General features: G+C 41.3%; 2 protein-coding genes across 5 annotated transcripts in view; one reads left to right on the forward strand and one right to left on the reverse strand.

Moving 5' to 3' along the window:
• TMEM175 (transmembrane protein 175) overlaps positions 1–17260 on the reverse strand; it is a 43673-nt gene extending 26413 nt beyond the window's left edge. The window contains exons 1-5 of the mRNA XM_043969555.1: positions 17124–17260; positions 10249–10519; positions 10052–10090; positions 4946–5043; positions 929–980 (exon numbers count right to left, since the gene is read on the reverse strand). Of these exons, the coding sequence (XP_043825490.1) occupies positions 929–980; positions 4946–5043; positions 10052–10090; positions 10249–10401 (342 nt within the window). The 5' untranslated portion in view covers positions 10402–10519; positions 17124–17260. The remainder of the gene's footprint in view (positions 1–928; positions 981–4945; positions 5044–10051; positions 10091–10248; positions 10520–17123) is intronic.
• Positions 17261–17383: 123 nt separating this feature from the next.
• GAK (cyclin G associated kinase) overlaps positions 17384–22202 on the forward strand; it is a 124868-nt gene continuing 120049 nt past the window's right edge. For all 4 annotated transcript variants that reach the window (XM_043969681.1, XM_043969684.1, XM_043969683.1 and 1 more), the window contains exon 1: positions 17384–17712. In XM_043969681.1, the coding sequence (XP_043825616.1) occupies positions 17568–17712 (145 nt within the window). In that variant the 5' untranslated portion in view covers positions 17384–17567. The remainder of the gene's footprint in view (positions 17713–22202) is intronic.

Consider the following 22202-nt stretch of genomic DNA (forward strand, 5'->3'; position numbering starts at 1 on the left):
ATCGTGGCATATGAGGATTAACTGAAGGAACAAGGGATGTTTCATTTGAAGAACAGAAGACCTGGGGGATACATGACAGCTGTCTAAAGTACTTGAAGAGGTGTCATATGGAACAGAGATGAGATACATTCTGTTTGATGCCAGGAGGCAGAACTAGGAGTAATAAAAAGGTGAAAAGAGACAGATGAGAGCAGGGAAAGGATGTCAGATTTGATTTTTGGGGGAATCACTCTAATACCTCTCCCCTTTATTGCAAGTTTGGTTTAAAAGAAATAACAGAGGGGGCAGCTAGCTGGTGCAGTGGATAAAGCACGAGCCCTGGATTCAGGAGGACCTGAGTTCAAATCTGACCTCAGACACTTGACACTTACTGGCTGTGTGACCCTGGGCCAAGTCATTTAACCCTCACTGCCTTGAAAAAAAAGAAGAAATAACAGAATTTGGCACGCTGGAGACCTATATAACAGTTACAGCTCATACTGACCCCATCTCAATTTCAACTACAGAATTTATCTTCTTAGCTTCCTTTTTTTTGGGGGGGGAGGAGCAATGAGGGTTAAGTGACTTGCCCAGGGTTACACAACTGGTAAGTGTCAAGTGCCTGAGGCTGGATTTGAACTCAGGTCCTCCTGAATCTAGGGCTGGAGCTTTATCCACTATACCACCTAGAAGCCCCTTCTTAGCTTTCTTACATCAAACTGTCTAGCTTTATCTTTTGACTGTTCCTCAACATGCTCTGACATGTCTAGAACTCACAGGTCAAATAATGTAAAAAATGTAGAAATACAGAATTCTCCATGACAAAACAAATTTCTGACTATGTTAATGAGGGTCAAGAATAATTACCCTGGTACATGAGGAGAGGAATTATTCATCTCAATTTCGTAAGTTCAAATTATTTCTAAAAAGAAGGAAAAGAAAAACTCACCAGGTTTAGCAAGGCCAAAGTATCATCTATCATTCCAATTACCTGGAATAGTCTAGAAAAAAATGCAAGGAAAAAAAAGAGGAAACCAAAGAAATATAGTTAGTAATAAATGAAATCTCATATTTAATTTTATAATAACTTGGCAACACATGTTAATAAGTATCAGTTATCTGGAAAGCTTTAAAAAACTCTCTTCTGACTGTACAACTCAACAAACTCAAGGTATTTTTTTAGTCATGTCTTTTTCAGAATATTAGTGTGATGATATTTATTTGTTAGTAATAAAATCCAATGCTTTGAAGTAGTGTAAGTATCAAGATGACCATTTTACAGATGAGGAAACAGGCCTGGAGGTTAAGTGCCTTGTCACAGAGTGAGTCAGTGGTCAACTCATCTGCCTTTAGAGGCCAAAGAATATAGGTGGCTATTGGGATTCCTAGAGGCTGGATAGCTAATGTTGACAGTAAGAATTAGTCAGGAGGGGCCGCCACACCAACATTTCTGGGGTTTGTCTTTGCAGCAACTAAATAAAAATAAAGCTTAGAGTTAGATCTAGACTGGTATCCTTCTTGCCTAAGACAGTTTTCTTTACAACTGCCTTGTGGACTGTGCCTCATTTCAGGTTTCTAAGGCACTGGAAGCCCTACTTAAGGATTCCCTTTGCAGCAGGAGACACTAAGTCTGCAATACCACAATGAAGGGCACTCCTCATCTGACATATGTAATAATTCAGGAAGCCTGAGTACAAACTTGCTATATAGTGTGTATCTTGGTGGCTAGTTCACAGTATCATGTTTCAAGTTGGAAGGGGCCTCAGATCTAGTTCAATTTCCTATCTTACAGATGAAGAAACTGAGGCACAGAATAGTTACTTACTCTCGGGCATAGAAGGTAGTAAGTTGAAGAACTATGATTTGAACCCCGGTCCTTTGACTCCAAATCTAGTGTTCTCTCTACTGTACTACACAGAAGGTGGGAGAAAATATAGAGATGAGAAATCCAGGGGTTGTAGAGCCAAGTTGGAGATGGGATGGGCAATGTAGGGAATGGAAGGAGGAATAGGAAGTTCATGGGTGGGTAGGTGGGCAGAGAGACTAAGGAGGTGGGGAAAATGGGAGAATAGGGTTCTCAGAGGTGAGAGGCAAACTAGGAAAAAGAATGGGACAGAATAGCCCAAAGTGATGGGGGAGCCAACCTGGGGGAGGAGATTAAGGGAATAAAGAAATACCAGGTAGGGGCAGCTAGGTGGTGCAGTGGATAGAGCACCGGCCCTGGAGTCAGGTGTACCTGAGTTCAAATCCGCCCTCAGACGCTTAACACTTACTAGCTGTGTGACCCTGGGCAAGTCACTTAACCCCAACTGCCTCACTTAAAAAAAACAAAAAACTAGGTATCTGGGTTCCTATCTAGAATTGTGGGTCTTGGTCAAGGCACATTTAGGTAATAGTTGTTTCTAAGAGCAAACCTAGGAGCAATTAGATCTGGGGTTTCCAGGTTCATCCTATGTAGGTTAGCCTAAGAGGTTGCAGGATTTTCTAAAAATTGACATTGTAACCCAGATAAAGTTCTGATACATAAGATTAGCACAGTCTGGTCAGCAGCCCCTCAAATCTTGTGTGGTCTGGCCTTTTGACTCCAGAACTGGATTGTAACAAATTGGACTCTGTGATTGGAGAAACATGAAGATATAGGGCACAAAGTGACCTTGTATCAGACATTTTTAAAAAAGTATATATATGTATATATGAGAATCTATGTGTATCTCTTTCCATACATAGGTATTCTAACACTGGAGTCTATTTGGCCTGAATAGCTAAGATTCATCTCTGGATTCTCATTTTTTGTCTGGTGTTTTGATTCTCCAAGGCTGACTATTTATACTTCTGAGGAATTCAGATTTCCAGAGTAAAATTTTGATTTGTAAATATTTTTAGAACATTATACAAATCTTAGAAAATGTATGAAAGTGGTATGTTTTCTGAAGTAGAATTCTATTTTCATATTGAAATTCCATTATCTTTTCAGAGATGTTTTTATTTAAAAAAAAAGGTCCAAGGCATCCCCTTAAAAACATAGTTAAGAAGGTAGTCAACATTTAATGTGATTGTACATATATAACCTATATCAGATTGCTTTCTGCTGGGGAGGGAACTCGAAATCTTATATAAAAACCAATATTGAAAACTATCTTTACACGTAACTGGAAACAATAAAATACTTTTATGATTTATAAAAAAGAAGGTAGTCAACATGTCTAAATCATATTTCTGAGCTTTTATGAATTTGCAAATGCCATACATATAACTGGAAAAAATCCCCATTAATACTTCATAAACCAAATGCCATGTTCAAATGACCATACTAGGCACTGGTGATGAAGTATAACAACTCTTCAAAAATTAGGCCTTTAGGGGGGAAGGGGGAGAAGAGGCTGAGCAACTAGTTCCATCTAGTCTAGAACTAATGCACTGGATGACAAAATCTGGACAAAAAAAGATTCTGACAGGCTAGAACATTAGTCTGAATCTAGGATGAAATTTAATAGGGATAAATGTGAAATCCTATACTTAACTTAAAAAACATTAACTTCAAAAGTACAGAATGAGGAAGATGTAGCAAGATATTAGTTTGTCTAAAAAGGGCTTCAGTGGACTGCAAAGATGGTGTGATATGGGAGTCAAAGAACAAATGTGATCTTGGGTAACATTAAGGGACACAGCTTACAGGAATAAGGTGCTGATGGTCCCCGCCGTACTCTTCCCTGGTTAGACTACAATGCAGGAGTGAGTTCAGATGTGGGCACTCCGATTTGGAAAGGACACTGATAAGTTGGAAGGCATTCAGAAGCTAACTAGGATAGTGAAGGTCTTTAAGTCCATGTCATATGAGGATCAGTAGCAAGAAATGGAGATGGTCAGCATGGAGAAAGACTTCTTTTGAAGTATTTGAAAGGCTGTCATCTGGAAGGGGGGATTAGACTTACTGTGTTTGGTCCCAGGAACAATCAATAAAAAATGTAATTAGGTCAGTTTTGGGTTTGAGGTTAGAAAAAACTTCCTGTTAGAGTGGAATGGGATTTCTCGAGAGACAGAGGGCTCCATTCTCCTTGGTGGTTTTCAAGCAGAAGCTGACCACTTGTTGGCTATTCTATAGAAGTGTTTCTTTTTGGGGTTTGGATTGGCCTAGCTGGTTCCTAAGATTTTTCATCTCTGAAATTCTGTGGTTCTGTGAAGTTCTTCAGAATTTAAGAAAAACAATAGGGACAAAAAGAGAAAAGGGAATCATTGCAACCCATTCATCAAGAGGCTAGAAAGAAAATAATTTTGTATGAATAAAAAGATTTAAAAACCTGCCAAACTTAGTAAGAGGGGAAAAAAGGAAAAAGCTATTTTTGTTTCAATGTAATGGCTTAGAACCACTACATAGATTTTCCTGGGTATTGAGAATTTCCCTTGTGAGGATGTTTCCTTGATACTTAGGCAAATAACTTACTATGGTACCCTTTGTTAATCGATTGAACAGGGCAAAAATACTGGTTTTCATTTCCCCCATACAACCAGGAATATGGGAATGACTGTCAGGCTTCTACTATGCCCTATTCCTCTTCTGGAACTATGCCAGGATACTGTAGGATTGCAATGGTCGTAAAAAACAGAACTTAGCACAGTGCTTGGCATAAGATAGGTGCTTAATAAATACTTATTGACCAACAGTATTCACTGTGTAGGATGGGGGCAAGTTATTCTTATTGCTGTGGAGCCCTGTGGAATAAAGGCAGACATCTCTTTTTAAGTTTACCATAATATTTTTACTGACTGTTCCAGGGAATACAGAAAAGGGTATATAGTAACCTGTCAGGCTATACTTGAATTCTTAGACAGAAAGGTTCCAGATGTGTACTTGTTAACTTAATTTTCATTGTAGCTGCAAAGAAATGACTTACTGTAGCAAGTTAGCAAAATTTGCTTGTCCTTTTAGATTTTGGACCTTTAAAAAAATACTTCCCATTTTGCATACCTTATGTGTGCTGCCCAAGCCACAGTCACTATTAAAAATGTCATCAGGTAAACTGCAATTTTAGTTGCTAGAAGTTTTTGTATACTTTTGTCAAACCGCTGAAATGAGAGAGAGTATTATCAGTAGAAGAATCTGGCGCACATCTGGTATTTACTCATCTACAAATAACACTGCTCTTCAATCATATGAGAAAGGCAACACAATCCATTTTCTAATATTTAGAGTAGCAGGACGCGTAATTGAAGATGCGTTTTATTCCATCTCCACATTAATTTGATCTCTCTGGGTTCCCTTCATTCTCATGGGAAGATAAATAATAGATAAAATCACCCAAATCTTTCTCCAAAATTTTGTTAACTTACAGTTAAAAACCCCCCCAAACTACACGCACTAAAATGTTTATATATCTGTGGGTTTTGATTTTCCTGATACTAGTTCTAGGCTGCATAAAGTAGGTTCTCAGTAAACAGGAGGACTGAAGTTGCAAGCTTGATGGAGAGGCTGTTTTACCTTCAAAGAGCAAGTAGCTGGATGCTCAGCTATAAAGGAGAGAAGGAAATGGTGAGCTAGCAGCCCAATGGCTTTCCTGGAATCCACAGTTAATCTCCAAATTTAACTTTATTCAATCAAGGGTTACATTTTCCTCTGGCAGCAAACTTGCTGAGAGCCACACTAAGAGGTCAAATTGGTGGGCTCAGTTCATTTATTTCCCCAGCCCTTTCTCTGAAGTGTGACTAGATAGTGAAATAACCCCATACTGAGGCACAGATGGGGGTAGGAATGGAGAAAGGCCTGTTCAGACTAGCAAATGGTCATCAGGCCCTGGGAAATTGAGAGATGACTGTAGAACTTGGAAACAGACTTTTCTTAAAGCAGTCCTATATGATACTGGGGTCGCCATTACACTATTAGGCAATGGCATATGTTGAATCAAATTAGCCTTAGTCAGTCAAATGATGACTTAGCTCTGCTCATCACTTTAGAAAATAAATCCTATCGCTAATGACCTGCTCTGAGTAAATTGAACCCAACATTAAGTAGTGGTTTTACTGTATGCATGGAGAAATAAAATGCATTTTCCCTAGTACTGCTCAGTTCCCTGCCCCTCTCCACCTCCCCCCAAGCCACTTTAGGTAACAATTTTTTTTTTAAAAGAAAATAAAGGGAGCAGCTAGGTGGTACAGTGGATAAATCACCAGCTCTGGATTCAGGAGGACCTGAGTTCAAATCCAGCCTCAGACACTTGACACTAGCTGTGTGACCCTGGGTAAGTCACTTAATCCTCATTGCCCCACCCCCACCCCCCAAAAAAGAAAAAAATAAAGAAAATAAAAATACGAGAAAAGTAAGATTGATCAATCCTGCAAAAAAAAAAAAAAAGTTTTAAAATTCCACAGCCAAGGACCTCTCAGTTCTGCAAAGGAGAGGGGTGAAGGTGTTTCCTCACATCTCTTCTTTGAGGCCATGCTTGTTCTTTGTAATTTTGTAACATTCACTTTTGATTATTTTGTGGTTCTTTCCACTTACACTGTTGTAGTCATAGTGGATATTATTTTCTTGTCTGTACTTAATTCATTCTTTGTCAGTTCAAGTCTTTCCAGGCTTCTTTGTATTTATCTTATTTGTTGTTTCTTTCAGCATAGTAATATTCCATTACATTCATGTATCACAATTTCTTTAACTACTCCTGAATTGATAGGCATCTACTTTGTTTCCAATTCTTTGCTACCACAAAAATATATTTATATGATATATAAAAATATCAATTAGTATACCTATAAATGATATAAATCTAAGTCCATATCTAAATCCATAAGGCTACTATAAATCTAAAAATACATTTTAAAAGTAAAAGTGTTGCTTAAGTTACTAGAAAGTGTTTTAAATGTTATTGCCTAAGCTTCAAAAATAGAAGCTGGCACCTGCATTTTTATAAATGTTTTTCCAAACTCTAAATTCCATCTACAAGTAGATACCACCTAGATAACTTCTAATTATAGGCATATCTTTTATCTAACTTGTCTAAGATAGTGGGGCTGTGGTCTTCCTCAAGAGATGCAAGGATGGCCTGAATCACTTCTCAAGTTCCCTTCCAATTTTGTCTTTTTTTGACCCAATCCACAAAAAAGAAAAAGGCACCTTCGGTAGTGTTAGAATCAGGCAGAATCTATCATGTTAGTGCCAAAGAACAGGTTAATTGGAACTAACTTTTATCTCCTTATCATACATCTGAAGCTATAAAGGACTGTTCTTTCATTTCAATGACATACTCTCATTACTTATTTTAAGACTTTAGGTATTTGTGATTTGTCCCTGTGGAGTGGATAGTTCCTCCATGGCATAGATCATAATCCTTCTAAATTTAGTAGCTAGTCTTTTAGGGTAGTTGTGGCCTAAAAATTCATCATTCTCAACCTACCCTAGTGATGAACTCTCCAGTCCTCAGACGATGAGCATATAGCCCATTATTGGAATCATCTTTAGCCAAGTAAGACCTGCCAAAGCTGGCACTTTGCCTGCATAGCTTAAGAATACAGGGTCACCTTCACATCATGATGAGACATTAAAGTATAATTAAAAAAAAATTCCAAGTAGGCTTTCAGTGGAGAAGTGCCATATTATTCCTACAAAAGCCCAAGTAACATATTCTGGACAGGGTGACTATGTCTTTTTTTCCCTTTGTGTGAATATATCTTAGAATAATTTCTGTATAATAATTTTGAGAGAAGAGATGGGTATATTATTGCTGCAAAATATAGTATTTAAAACGATTCTTGCCTCACTTTAGAAATGCCTAGGAAAAAAAATGAGACTTGCAGGAATTCCTTGTAGTTGAATCTTTTATCCAAACAGTAATCTCTAGGATTGACCAGGATTGTGCCCCATAAGATATTGGCATCAAGTAGCATGGCTTTTATTTATTTATTTTTTAGGCAAATATGAAAATTTTATTTTTGGAATGTGTGGATGGATATCTCTCAGCTTGCCCCAAAATGCAGGGAGTCCCTAAAAATGTAGCAGAAGCACTTCCACACACTGGTTTCAGTAGCCTAGTTTGTGCAGAGATGTTTCTGCTAGATTGATAGAGTGTGTTTTGGAAGGACTCTTCATTTGGTCATGTTTTTGATAGCCTGTAGCTCTTCAATAGGTTCCCACTTTTGCTTAACCGTGATAAGCTTTTGAGGCTTGGAAGGATTCACATAATCCCATGGTTCTGGATTGTTCCATCTGTCAACAAAAACTTCAGGTTTGGAAAGGGAATACACGGACATGTAGGCTGCTGCACATCCAGCAATACCCACAAAAGTGATCAAAGGAATAAGTTCTTTCTTTTTCCTCACGAGTTTTAAGACCTCCCAGATGACCATGATTTCGACTTTGGAGGTGGCAAGCAGTCTTTCACCAGAAGACAGTGGAGCGACTATGGCTTTTATTCTATCCAATTTTATTCCAATACATGCCTGGGAGAGATGGTTAGTGGTACTAGCTGGATTAGTAAATGTTGGTGGAAGCACAATTATCATTTAGACTTAGTCAGTACTAAACCAAATATATCATCTGGAGATTGTCTAGAATAGAGGTATGGGGCTAGATTCTGATTACTAAGCAGTGAGTCAGTAATTTCAGCTTTATTGATTGCTTGGGGACACAATCATGCACAGAGATACTATTGTCTTGTATTATACATGAAAGGCTTTAAGTATAAAAGTATATAGAAAAAGAAGTCAGTATTAAGAGGTTGCTGTGGTTTTGAATCTTAGGTGTTAAAGCATTAAATGCTTTCTGGTGATTTAAAGTAGCATTTTAATAGTAAATGAAATGAAACTTTAAATTTCTCACAGTACATACATACATAAGCTAGGCACTTAATGTTTGCTCAGCTGAGTTGTAACCATAAAATGAGGTGTGGCTGCAAAGCAATGAACAGACCAGAGCATATATATTCAAATGAGCTTTTGTTTTTTCAGGTGCCTAGGAGGCAATATATTTATTCCATGGATGCTCTTCTCTGGAACTTCTTGCAGAGTCAACAGCATGAGATGACATTTTACTTTATGGTCACTTAAAAAGTTATCACCTATGTTATCCACTGGTTTTAGCTCTGGATGACATTTTAAGTTGTTTCCAAAAATTAAACTCACCCTCAAAGGCCAATCATGCTCTTGCCAATCAGGCTCTAAAGGAAACTTTAAAAGTAAAGTTTAAAAATGATTCGAGCACTAGCAGGAGCATCACAAAAACCTCCAAAGAGGGATACTTTCATTTGGACTTGTAAATCTGGGGTTCTGTTAAAAATTAATCGCATCACTCTGTTACACCTTCTTTATTCGACCTTATTTCCCACTGCTTATCATACTTGTTCTGCCTTGCTGAGGCCAGCCTCCACACCGTCCTCACTGTACACAAACATACACAAGCAATTCCTGCCTTGGGGCTTTTGTACCACCTCACCTGCTGCTGCTCTTTCTATCTGAATCCTGCCTTCAAGGTCTTTTTCACGTTCCTTCATAGAACCTTTCTGGGACCTCTCCAGGCCATACTTGATGTCCCTCTTCTTTAAACTTCTACTGCTCTTAGGATACCACAGAGTTTGGCATTTGTTGTTTTATATATGTTGAGTTTTTCTCCTTAACTGGATTGTAAATTCCTTGGAAGTCATCACCATGTCTTGTACATATCTAGCCCCCAAGAGACTGAGTGTTCAGCTGTGGATGCGATGAGTTAAAAGATCTCATTAACTCAATAAAATCATTAACCAAACATGATTCTGACAGGAGATAAATCAACCAGTATTTACTAAATCCTAATTAGGACACTACCATATTTTCTAATTAAGCCCTAACAAAGATTTGGCTGCTTTTTTTTTTCCTGGGGCAATGAGGGTTAAGTGACTTGCCCAGGGTCACATAGCTAGCAAGTGTGTCAAGTGTCTGAGGTCAGATTTGAACTCAGGTCCTCCTGAATCCAGGGCCAGTGCTTTATCCACTTCGCCACCTAGCTGTCCCTGAATGAAGCATTTCTTAAGGTTAGTAGTTGTGGCAGCAGCAAGGGGCTAGTCCCTGAGGCTCTAGTTCTTCTAGTTCTGCATGGAATTGTGTAGAATACCTGGTCGGGGTAGATTTTCGTGTGGGCCACAGGCAGGATCTGCAACAGGAAAGAAACAAAACAAGATGAGTAACAGAATATTTGTGCAAAGAACCAACTGTTTCTCCTCTCTTGAACTGCATATTGTCAGTCTAAGGACTAGGGAAGGAGGGCTATTAGGGGCTAAGGGAAGGTGTGGCTCAGGAGCACATACACACCATAACAGTGGCAATGATGGAAAGCAGGGCATCACTGAAGCTGAGCATTCGGTGGGATGACTGGGTGTTTTCACAGGAATTCCCATCTCCCATGTCTGCTGAAAGTTCCAGCTGCACATCTGTATCCTCCTCTGGGGTCTCTGTTCCAGCCATGGGGCCAGTAGCTTCTTACTTAGCTGGAAACCACCCAATTCTGGCAGCTGTCGAGCATGCCCCGAGCAAAAGGAACTTCAGAGTCCAGATTCCACTGCTCCAGGTTTTTAAGCAATCTCTGAGAAGGAAAGCAAGAGAGGCAGGGGGATGATTCCAGGTTGGGATGGAGTAGGAAGGGGAAGGGGTCACAAAGGAGAAACACACCCAGAAGCTGGCTGGCTCATATGCAGCCCTCACCCCTTGGTCACCTGGTGAGGAATACCTCAGCATCATGAAAACATAAAGGACTTTCCTTGCCTGCTCCAAACTCATTTGACAAACATTTAATAAATGGCTACTATGTGCTAAGGACTGCTCTCAAAACAAGCTTATCGTCCAACAGGAAAAAAGACACCTCAAGTAACTGATAAATGCAGTAAGAAATTTTCAGGAGATATTGATTTTAGTTGTGCGATCAGAAAAGCTTTCATGGAGGAATGAGTTACCTGAGTTGGCCCTTGTAGAGAGATAAAGACTTCAACTGAGACCAAGGGAGATGAGATGAGGCTGCAAAGGTAGACTGGATTCAGAATGTGGGGAGTCTTAAATGCTGGAATAAAGGGTTTATGGGGAGCTATTGAGGTTATGCAGAAGAGTATCACAATCATAACCTTATATAAAGAAGATTATGGATCCGAGGAGAGGAGGCTGGAGACAGACAAGAAGGTGCTGAATAATCCACGTAGGTGGATTAGAGTAGAGGGCTCTATTAGGGTGTCAGTGAAGAGAAGAGAATGAATGTGATTGGTACATTGATGACTTATTTGTTATCAATCATATCCTTTTAACTCCCTCCCTCAAAATATCAACCCACCGCAATCTTCCTTTGTCACAAAGTGAAACAGGTGAGTAAAACTGATACTTCAAGCACCATACCTGCAGTTTATAGCACATTCTGAATTTGTAGTCCTCTGCCTCTGGTTGAAAAAAAGGGTATGGGGGGCAGCTAGGTGGCGCAGTGAATAAAAGTACTGGCCCTGGATTCAGGAGGACCTGAGTTCAAACGGGGGCCTCAGGCACTTGACACTTACTAGCTGTGTGACCCTGGGCAAGTCACTTAACCCTCATTGCCCCGGGGGGAAAAAAAAAAGAAAGAAAAAAAGGGTATGTTAGAAATACACTGGGAAAGTGAACAGAAAAAAAATTCTGACCACAGAAAGTTTCTATGACAAGTATGATCAAAATACACCCCCAGAAGAAGATAACAAAGTAAAAGCTCCTACATCCAAAGCTTCCAAGAAAAATATGAATTGGTCTCAGGCCACAGAAGCGCTCAAAAAGGATTTTGAAAAGCAATTAAGAGAGGTAGAAGAAAAAATGGGAAGAGAAATGAGAGTGATGCAAGAAAATCATGAAAAAAAAGTCAACAGCTTGGCGAAGGGGAGACAAAAAAAATACTGAAGAAAGTAACACCTTAAAAAACAGGCTGGGTCAAATGTACTAGAGGTACAAAATGCCAATGAGGAAAAGAATGTCTTGAAAAACTGAATTGGCCAAATGGAAAAGGAGGTACAAAAGCTCTCTGAAAAAAAAAAAAGGGTATGTTTCATTACTTTCCCCATAGGGCCCATATCTGTCATTATAATTAGTGAGAGTTCTACTGCCTTTTAGTGTTGATTTTGCCAACATTACTGTAGTCACTGTGTATGTTGTTCATACAGTCAGATCACTTCACTATATCAGTTCCAAAGTCTTTTTTCTGAACTCATTTTTGTCATTTCAGACAGCACATTACACTCTATGATATTTTGTTTACCCATTCCCCAAATGATGGATACTCAATTGTCTCTAAATTTTTATTACCCCTCAAAATACTGCTATGAATATTTTGGCATATTTGAGGACTTTCTATATTTAATATTTTTTAGTGGGATTGTTGAGTCAAGGGGTATGAACAGTTCAGAGAGTTTTTTCAAGTCATTTTCAAATTATTTTCCAGCATGGCTGGATCAGTTCAGTAGTGAGAGATATTATAGAAGTGGAAGCAAACAGCCCACTGTAGATGGGGGGTAAGAGAAAATGAAATATCAGAGAGGACTCCCAACATGATGAGTCTGTGTGAGTTGGAAGTTGGTGCTAACATTAAAATAAGCAGAGAAATTAGGGAGAAGGTTGGGTTTTGGGGGGGGAAACCAGTTCAGCTTTTGAAAAATTTTCAGTTTGAGGTAGTTATGTCTAGCAGTCAGTCCAGAATTTAGATCTGGAACTCAGGAAAGGCTAGACTGGAAATTGGAAGACCTAGGTTCTAAGTGTAGCTTTGTGACTAATCCTGCATGGTCTTGGATGTCATTTCCTTTGAGTATTACTCTCTTTCAAAATAAAAAAGGTTGGATTGGCTAAGATCTTTTTCATTTCTAATAATAGAGCAAACTATAAATTAGGCTAACTTTTGTCCTTGAAATGATTAACTTTAGCTTCCTTAGCAGATAACATTCTGGAAACATTAAGAAACTAGCCTCTGCATTCTTCTGGTATGGTGTGGGGGAGTCATCAGCAATGTAACCACAGAGAATTGTGTTGTATGTGGGTACATCTTAAATTCCTAATCATTCAAGGATTAGGCATTGGAGAGCTTCCCAGACCCTGTCTGCAAAATATTAGGTGGTGTAATTAGAGCTTTGATTTAGGATCCACAGCATGACCCAAGGTGATTCTATTCCTTAGCAAGCCAAGTCAAAAAAGCCTATCAGAAACACAAGAGGTCTTTTCAAATTATATGATTTTATGAAAAGTTGTCACCATTCATCTGGGCATGTTGGTACCAGATAGCAGCTTTGTTTCACCTCCTGCTATAGATCAGCCTTTTCTTCCTTCTGTGCTGATGACAAGCCTGTTGGAGGCTGACATTTGGGGAGGTCTAACTAGCACAAGTTTAAAAACCATTTTGAGTATAACAAACCATGTTAAATTACACACCATGACACCTTCTGGCTTGTAGTAAGATAAGGATCAGGACCAATAAAAACCCTCCACGTGGTAAACTGAGAAAAGCGACTAGCTTTTTTACCTTTCTAAAGACTAGTTTAGAGATTGAGAATCTAGTTGACTGCCTGTTATCTTCTGGTGAGCAGGAGACAGGGTTTCCGTTGTCACTGACTTGAAATTCATTTTTTGGCCTTTAAATGGCTGCCTTTTGGGGTTCCTGGAAAAGTGTGCTATTCTGTCTTTGGAGAAAGACAATGGGATTAAGGTGTGAACCAGGCTTTGTGACATTGTTTCCCTTGCTAGAGAACCAGCCAGCTCTTTGGGCTAGGTCAGCAGCAAACACTAGAATACCCATTGGGCTAGTTCGATGTTAGTGGCTAGATGACACTTCAAATTCCAAGGCAACTGTGAGGGAGTAATTGTCAAGAACCTTCTTTATTCTGATACTAGCTTACTTTCTATTGCTTCTTGCATCTTTTCCATGAAAACTAGAGTTACTCCTTGAGTAACTGACCTGCAACCTCTTAACACCTTCTCCAAGTAGAAGTCTCATACAAACTTTGGGAGACTTATTCTTAGGGGATATGTCTATGTCTCTGTGTTTTGGGGAGGGAAGGGCAGCACTGGAATGCATTCTGGCAATCAGATTACTGATACTGTGCAGTTTTTTGAGAGAGTCAACAGGTGGCACTGTGACCCTTCACCTGATTCCATATACATTCTGCTCCCTTGTCCATCTCCAAGCCATAGAGCCGAGGTCCTTGTGGCAATCAGGGAAAGAGGGAACATGGGTTTAGAAAGGCATACTATATAAATGTAGGAACCATGTTTGTCAGTCTGGAATCTGAACGCTTCTGAGCAGAGGAGTAAACATGCTTGGGCCTGTGTTCTTTTGGCAGTTGTGTGAGGAAAAAGACTAGAAGAAGGTGATCAAACAGTCAGACAAGACTGGACGACAACAAGTGCTTAATGACCGACTCATTATATGTGGCGCTTTTGCAAAGTGCTTTAGAGAGATCTCATTTTATCCTCGTAAGGATTCTTGAAGGTAGGTGCTTTTGCCTTCCGCATTTTACATATAAGTAACTAAGGCAGAGAGAAGTTAAATGACTCACCCAGGGTAAAACTGCGTATTTGACAAGATTTCAACTCCGGTTTGGAAGTAGAGTCACAGAAGCTAAGAGAGGGAAGAGTATAAGACAAGGGGGTACCTAATAGTGTCAAATCTGCAGAAGTCAAGAAGCATGAGGACTGAGCAAAGACTATCAGATTTAGCAATAGTGGGCTCAATGCTACAAAATAATTTACAGAAGGAGAAATATGCCTCAAAGATAAGAAGCTCCTCGAGAGACTGTGATAAGATGCAAGTTGGCAAGAAAAACTGAGTTACAAAACGTTTAGTTTTTTTCTAGTAGGAATCTCCTGTTGTTAAGCATTGGGCTCCTTTTGAAAAACAGCTTAAAACTATTACAACACTATAACTTCATTAATGAATCCTCTGATGTACTTTGAGGACTATGATCTGATTGAAGGTTTTTCACTTAAAGAATTTCCCTCCACTATGAATGGTATAGGCTTAAATGTTTTGTTCTTGCAATTTTTGGTTTTTATTTAAAAAATTTTTGTTCTGAACCTAACAAACACCAACAAAAATTTCCACATAAGAGAAGAGATAGAATCTTGTTTATGAAATTATTCATTTCATCAGGTACAATTAAAAAAACATACATTATATGTATTTATAGAACACTTAATTTAGCACATTAGTTCCAAAGCTATCGCACTCATCTGTGTTGTTCTAGGAACCTCCTGATCTCTTTTGTGCATTTTCTTTGAATCTTCACTGGGGATCTTCCCCCCAGCACCTCCCCCCCCCCTTTTGGGGCGGGAGGGCACAGTGATCCTTAACCCTCTTTCCCTCCCATCTCTTCCCTGTAACAAGTTATCGTAGTTAAGCAAAACAAATCCACACATTAACCATGTCTGAAAATGTGTCTCATTCTGAATCCCTAGTCTAATACATCAGAGGCAATATTCCTGGAGGTCTTCTACCATTCATTATATACAAAAGACAAGAACCAACCACCACCTCCAGGGCTAAGCAGAGTATTGTGAACAGGGAACCATATTTGTGAGACACTGGTATACTATCGAAAAAGCAAACAGATAGGGAGAGCCTGGAAACCAAGCTATATGGTGGTGAATTGAAAGAACTCATGATATTTAATAGGAATTAACGATGAAAAAACAAACAAACATTAAGTATTTACTCCCTGCAAAGCACTAGGGATATAAATACAAAAGCTAGCAGACCCCTGCACTCAAGTTGTTTACATTTTAACATGAGGCAACACATATAGATACAAGGGTGCAGCAGCAAGGTAAGGTCTGCTTGTCTGAAAGGCAAAGTAGTAGGGTAGATGGAAAAGAGAAGGCATGATTGTTGTTTTAAGATGTCAAAGGTGGTCATATGGAAGAGGGATTAGACTAATTTTATGTAAGAGCAGAAAACAGCTAGAAGCAATGGGGGCAAACAGGATAGTCAGATTTCACAGAGGTAAGGTAAAGAAACATTTCTCAACAAATATCGTTTAAAAGTGTAAATGACTGTCTCAATAATAGTAGCTAGCATTTATATGGCTCTGGGCATTTTTTATGGGCTGCTTCTCAAGCCTAGAACACTCTCTGTCCTCTGGTCCACCTATTGACCTCCCTAGCTTCCATTAAGTCCTTTCTATAAAGTCTTCCCAACCCCTTCCCCCCTATTCTAGTGCTTTTCCTTTGTTAATTATTTTCTACTCTTCCTGTATATAGCTTGCTTTGCAAGGCATTTGTTTGCATGTTGTTTCCCCCAGTAGATTGTAAGCTCTTGGAGGGCAAGAACTGTCTTCAGCCTTTCTCTTTTCCCTAGTGCCTGGCACACCGTAAATGTTTAAGGGCAGCCTACCAGGAGCTAGACAGTAAAATAGAGAGAGCACCGGGCCTGGAGCCAGACCGGGTTCAAATCCAGTCTCAGACACTATGTGACCCCGGGCACGTCTCTTAACCTCTGTTTACCACAGTTTCCACATCTGTAAAATGAGCTGGAGAAGGAAATGGCAACCCACCCCAGTATCTCTGCGAAGAAAACCCCCAATGGGGTCAAGAAGAGTCGAACACGACTGGACAACAAGTGCTTAATGACCGACTCATTAAATGTGGCGCTATTGCAAAGCGCTTTAGTGAGATCTCATTTTATCCTCGTAAGGATTCTTGAAGGTAGGTGCTTTTGCCTTCCGCATTTTACATATAAGTAACAAAGGCAGCGAGAAGTTAAATGACTCGACCAGGGTAAAACTGCGTATTCGACAAGATTTCAACTCCGGTCTGGAGCGCTATCCACTGCGCCGCCAAGCTGCTGTGGGTGGTGAGCTCCCCGTCACTCAACCTATTCCAGAGCACTTGTCAAACGGTTTTCCGCTCCGGCAGAGGTGGGGTCTGCGGGCACTTGAGCTGCCTTCCAGCACCCCGCTCTCCCACGCAGCTGAGCGGCCCAGTGGGGAGGAGCCTCGAGTTGGGATGGGGGTGGGGGGGGAGGCCCGGGCTCGAATTCCGCCTGGCTCAAGGGCTCGCTGTGACACCTGGACAAGCTCGGGCTCCCGGTTTAACAGGGCCTCCCTAAGGACCCGCCCGCTCCCCGCCCACTTCAGGGCCGGCGCTTGGGCAGCTGTCTCTCTCCCGGCCCCGTCCACGGGTCCCGAAAGCTAAAGCGAATTTACCTCAGAGCGAGCGCCGGAGTCTTTAGCTAGACGCTGCCTCCCGGAACGCTGCGCTCTCGCGCTCACGGCGCATGCGCCTCCTTCCGGGGGCCGTGAGGGACGCAAAGGCGTCGAGGCCGAGAAGCGACGCGGCGCCGTAGCGTGGGAAGGAGTGAGGGGGGAAGGGAAAGGTCGCGGGATTGGGGCGTGCGGCGTACAATGCAGCGGCCGGCGCCATGACTTGTTGCTGACGCGTTACGTTCGCGCCGACGTCGGCGCGCTGGGGCGGAAGATGGTGGTCCGGTGGGCGGTTGGCTGTTGATCCTCGGCAGAGGGGCCGCGGAGTGGGTCGCGCGGGAGGCGTCTCAGGCTCGCGGCCGGCCTCCCGGCCCACTCCCCGCACTCCCCCGTCGGCCGGCGGAGCCCCCGGCCGGGGCCGGTCCGGCCGCCGGCGCCGCCGCCGCCATGTCCCTGCTGCAATCGGCGCTGGACTTCCTGGCCGGTCCGGGGTCCCTGGGCGGGGCCGCCAGCCGCGACCACACAGACTTCGTGGGGCAGACTGTGGAGCTGGGCGACCTGAGGCTGCGGATCAAGCGAGTCATCGCCGAGGGTGAGGGGCCGGCGGGGGAGGCAGGGAGGCAGGCACCTGCAGCTGGAAGGCAGGGCTCGGCCGGACTCTGCCTGGGGGGCCGCCGGGGGAGGGAGAGCGGGCTACATGGGGGCGGGGGGCGGTGCTGGGAAGGAAGGCGAGCCACATCTGGAGATGAGACTCAGAAGAGGACTTTCCACATCTGGAAGGGGAGAGCCGGGGGAGAATTGATTATTTGTGAAAGGAGGATCTGGAGAGAATAATATCACATTAAGATCACGGAGGGGGCCTTGAGGCAGAGTACTTGTGGAGGAGGGAAGCTGAAGCAGGGCAGGTCACCTCTCGAGGGAGGAGAATAGTTCACGTCTAGAGTGGAAGCTGGGAGAGGACAAGTCACATGGGCGGCAGCTGAGGGGAGGACAGGTCATATCTGGAGACAGGGAGACCTGGGAGACTTGGTTGACTATCTTTGGGGGACAGATACCTAAGTGAGTCCCCATTATGTGGAAGGGAGAAATGGGGAGCAGAACTTTGGGATCGCTGAAGTCCTTATCTTTATGTCTTTTTTTTTTTTTTGGGGCCGGGGCAATGAGGGTTAAGTGGATTGCCCAAGGTCACACAGCTAGTAAGTGTCAAGTGTCTGAGGTCGGATTTGAACTCAGGTCCTCCCGAATCCAGGGCCAGTGCTTTATCCACTGCGCCACCTAGCTTCCGCTGAAGTGTCCTTATCTTTAGCAAAAAAAAGGGGAAAAGTGGGAGAGAAGCAGGAAGCCCTCCATCTGGTATATAGCAGGCTATTGTAGTTTCTAAAATAGCATTAACTTTTGAGAGCAGGGACTGGAGCTTCAGGTAAGTTGTTTAGGCCTATTTGCCTCAGTTCCTCATTTGTAAAATGAGCTGGATCTTCAGGTTCAGTTCTGTTCCACATAATGTGTCTGATTAATTAGGGGGATCTGATTAATGCTTAGAGGAAAGATATCAGGAATTGAAGTTTCAGTGAGAGAGTCAGGGAGCTTCTTTCATTATTGATTTGGTGATAGGAGGAAGATTACACTGTCCTAAGTGTTATACCTTGGAGGGTTGTTGCCCGAAAAGATCAAATGCTACATGTTGAGAAGCTTTTGAAATGTCTTTTGTGAGCTAGGGCACAGTTATTTGTTTTTCTGTGATTCTGTGTTGAGTCACAGGCAGCAAAGTGAATAGTAGAATAGAATTGTACAGAATTAGATTGTTGTAACTATACTTAATGTTCTCCAAGTTAATTATACAAGTTTGTAAACTCATATTCTTAAAGGCACTTTTCTGATGTTACCTGGCTATCTGCTCTTCAGTCTTTGTAGCCTTTCCCTGTCATTGACTAGGAATCATCCTCCTTTTAAGAACAATTTGATTTCATATATTTTGGACATTGTTTTATGTTTTTTCATATGTTGGTGTCATTTTCATTTACTGAAGAGTTTCTGTGAAAGCGAACTCCTGGGGAATGCATGCATTTGGACCTGGAGCACAACACTAATATGGAAAAAAAGTCAAGGAACTCTAGCAAGCCTAGAATGTAATTAAATAGAATAGTAGACTCTGCCTTTGTTTTACCTATAATCTCAAAGCTTTGTTTTTACCTATAATCTCAAAGCAAGTATGAGAAATGCATAAACAAGTGGCCCCATTTGCTACTCTTGTGTTTGATTGGGGTGATGGTAGGGGTGGTGGAAGGATATGGTTATATGCTCAATCTGTTCTAGACATTGCAATAGGTAATGGCTAGGAAGTACCTACATTAATTCCTTTCTGTTGAACTCTCAGAAGGAAGAAATTTTAGTCAAGGGAAAATAATTAATTTTATAAGATAGCCTTGATCTTACAGCTCTTCAGATATATTAATTCAAGATATTCATCAGAAACTTTCCTATTATATATAAGACTCAATTCAGATTGTGAGAGGTTTCTTCAGCAAACATCAAGTGCACTAGAGGCACAAAGAAAAGTGCAATAGTCCTGCCTTCAGGCAGATTACATTGTTTTGAGGGAAACAATATGTATGCAGAACATTACAAAGTAATTGTAAGTAAGATAAAAAGAAATTTTGAAAAGAGGACATTTGCAACAATGGGCAATCAATATAGTGAGAAGGAGCAGCTGGAGTTGGGAAGGGAGGAGAAGTACCAAGTTGGAGTCATATTGTGGGTAATGCTCGGTCATTCATTCATTTGAATATTATTGAGTGTTATTAAGTACCTATGCTGGGCCTGGCATTCTGTTTGTCATTGGCTGTCCTCCATAACTGGAAATCTGCTCCTTCCTTATCTCTACCTCCTGGCTTTCTTCAAGTCTCATCTAAAATCCCTTCTGTAAGAAGCCTTTTTAGTCCTCCAGAATGCTATTTCCCTTCCTCTTAAGATTATCTTGCATGTATATTGTTTGTAGATAGTTATTTGCATGTTGTTTTTCCATTGGATTAGAAGATCCTTGAGGACATAGATTATTTTTGCCTTCCTTTGTATTCTCAGTTCTTAGCACAGTGCGTGGTACATTGTTGTTACTCAGTTATTCAATCATGTCAGACTCTTTGTGATCCTGTGGACCATAGCACGCCAATCCTATCCATGGGGTTTTCTTGGCAAAGATACTGGAGTGTTTTGTCATTTCCTTCTCCAGTGAATTAAGGTAAACTGAGGTTAAGTGACTTGCCCAGGATCACACAGCTAGTTAGTATTTGAGGCCTGATTTAAACTCAGGTCTCCCTGATTCCAGGCCCATTGCATTGTCCACTAAGTCACTTAGCTGTCTCCAACTCTACGTGGTACATAGGAAGTGCTTAATAAATGCTTTTGACTTGACTGGACTAAGTCACTAAGAATAACAAGATGAAAAAAACAAACAAATGTTCAGCTTTTATCTTGTAGATAGTGTTGAGCCATTGAAGGTGAGGGGTGTGTGTGTGTGTGTGTGTGTGTGTGTGTGTAGGTGTAGGTGTAGTCTGTAGTAACTTGGTCAGGGTAGCTTGAGAAAGATTAATTTGTTGACATTGTACAGGATTGATAGGAGAGGGGAGGATCTGCATGTAGGACAACCAGTTAGAATGTTACTGCAAGGCACTCAAGAATTTTGAACTGGGATGATGGCATCGAGAAGGGGATGGAAGGGGGATATATGTGGGAAATTTTTCCAAGAAATGATAGAATTTAGTACTTTGAGGGGTGGGGACAGATGAAAATGAGAAATCAGATATTCTTTGATTCAGTTTTGGTGGCTATGCGAAATGATGTTAATGGTTAACAGAAATCAGGAGGAAGAGTTGGTTTGAAAAGGATGATAAATTTATCTTTGGATGTTGAGGTGGAAATAACTCTGGCTTTGGAAGTAAAGGATTGGAACTTGGGGGAGGAGGTCACTGTTGGAGACAGATTTGGAATTCATTGGATTGTAAGCTCCTTGAGGGCAAGAATAGTGTCTTATTCATCATGGCATCATTTACAATCTTGGGACCTTACAACAAAGCTTTGCTTATTATATATTTGTTTGAATTGAATTTGCATAGATGTGAGGGATAAAATCTTGGTCGTGGTTGAGAACTTTGTTTCTCTCAAGCCCATCACCAAAAAGTATCACTTATTGGGGGTTCCCTCCTTAGCAGCCCATATACAACAATTCTAGTTCATAGGAAAGGACTCAGTTGGATGAAGGAATTACAGGCCCCAGGTTTAAGTTCCAGCCCCTCTCCTGACCGTCAGTGTGGCCTTGTGCAACTAATTTCATCTCTCTGGGCCTCAGTTTCCTTATCAGTAAAACAAAGTTGGACTTGATGGAATCTAAGATCTCTTCCAGCTCTAAATCTATGATTCTGTGATAATGGTCCAGAATGGGGATGAGCCACAAATATAGAAAACTACACTCTACAACGTTCTCTGATAAATGTAGTGAAATAGAGTGTTATCTGAGATCCGAAGAGCGTTATTGATGGAAGCTGGGGCAGGTGATGGGGAGGAATGTGCAGGGAAGGCTTCATCAGGGAAATTGCATTTGAGTTGGGTCTTAAAAGCTAGGTAAGGAATTCATTTGACAGAAAAGAAGAGAAAATACCCTAGCCATAAATGAAGAGATAATGACCGAAAGTATTGAGGCTAGAAAATACAGGGGATGTTCGGGAGACTGAGTAGCCAGTTTGGCTAAAATAATGCATAGTGTGTAGAGGGGAGTGATAGGAGATGAAGCAGGGAAGGTGAGTTGTGTAATTTTGCCTTGAATAAAAGGCAAGCGAGTGGGGCAGCTAGGTGGCGCAGTGCATAAAGCATTGGCCCTGGATTCAGGAGTACCTGAGTTCAAATTTGGCCTCGGATGCTTGACACTTACTAGCTGTGTGACCCTGGGCAAGTCACTTAACCCCCATTGCCCCGCAAAAAAAAAAAAAAGGCAAGCGAGTGAATTTTTCTTGATGGGTGTTTGGAAGGAGAGAGAGGGAGAGGAAGAAAGAGAGAAAAAGAGAGAAACATTGATTAGGTGTAGTTGGGTGG

This window comes from Dromiciops gliroides, chromosome 6, assembly GCF_019393635.1.
Source record: "Dromiciops gliroides isolate mDroGli1 chromosome 6, mDroGli1.pri, whole genome shotgun sequence".
Classification (NCBI taxonomy): domain Eukaryota; kingdom Metazoa; phylum Chordata; class Mammalia; order Microbiotheria; family Microbiotheriidae; genus Dromiciops; species Dromiciops gliroides.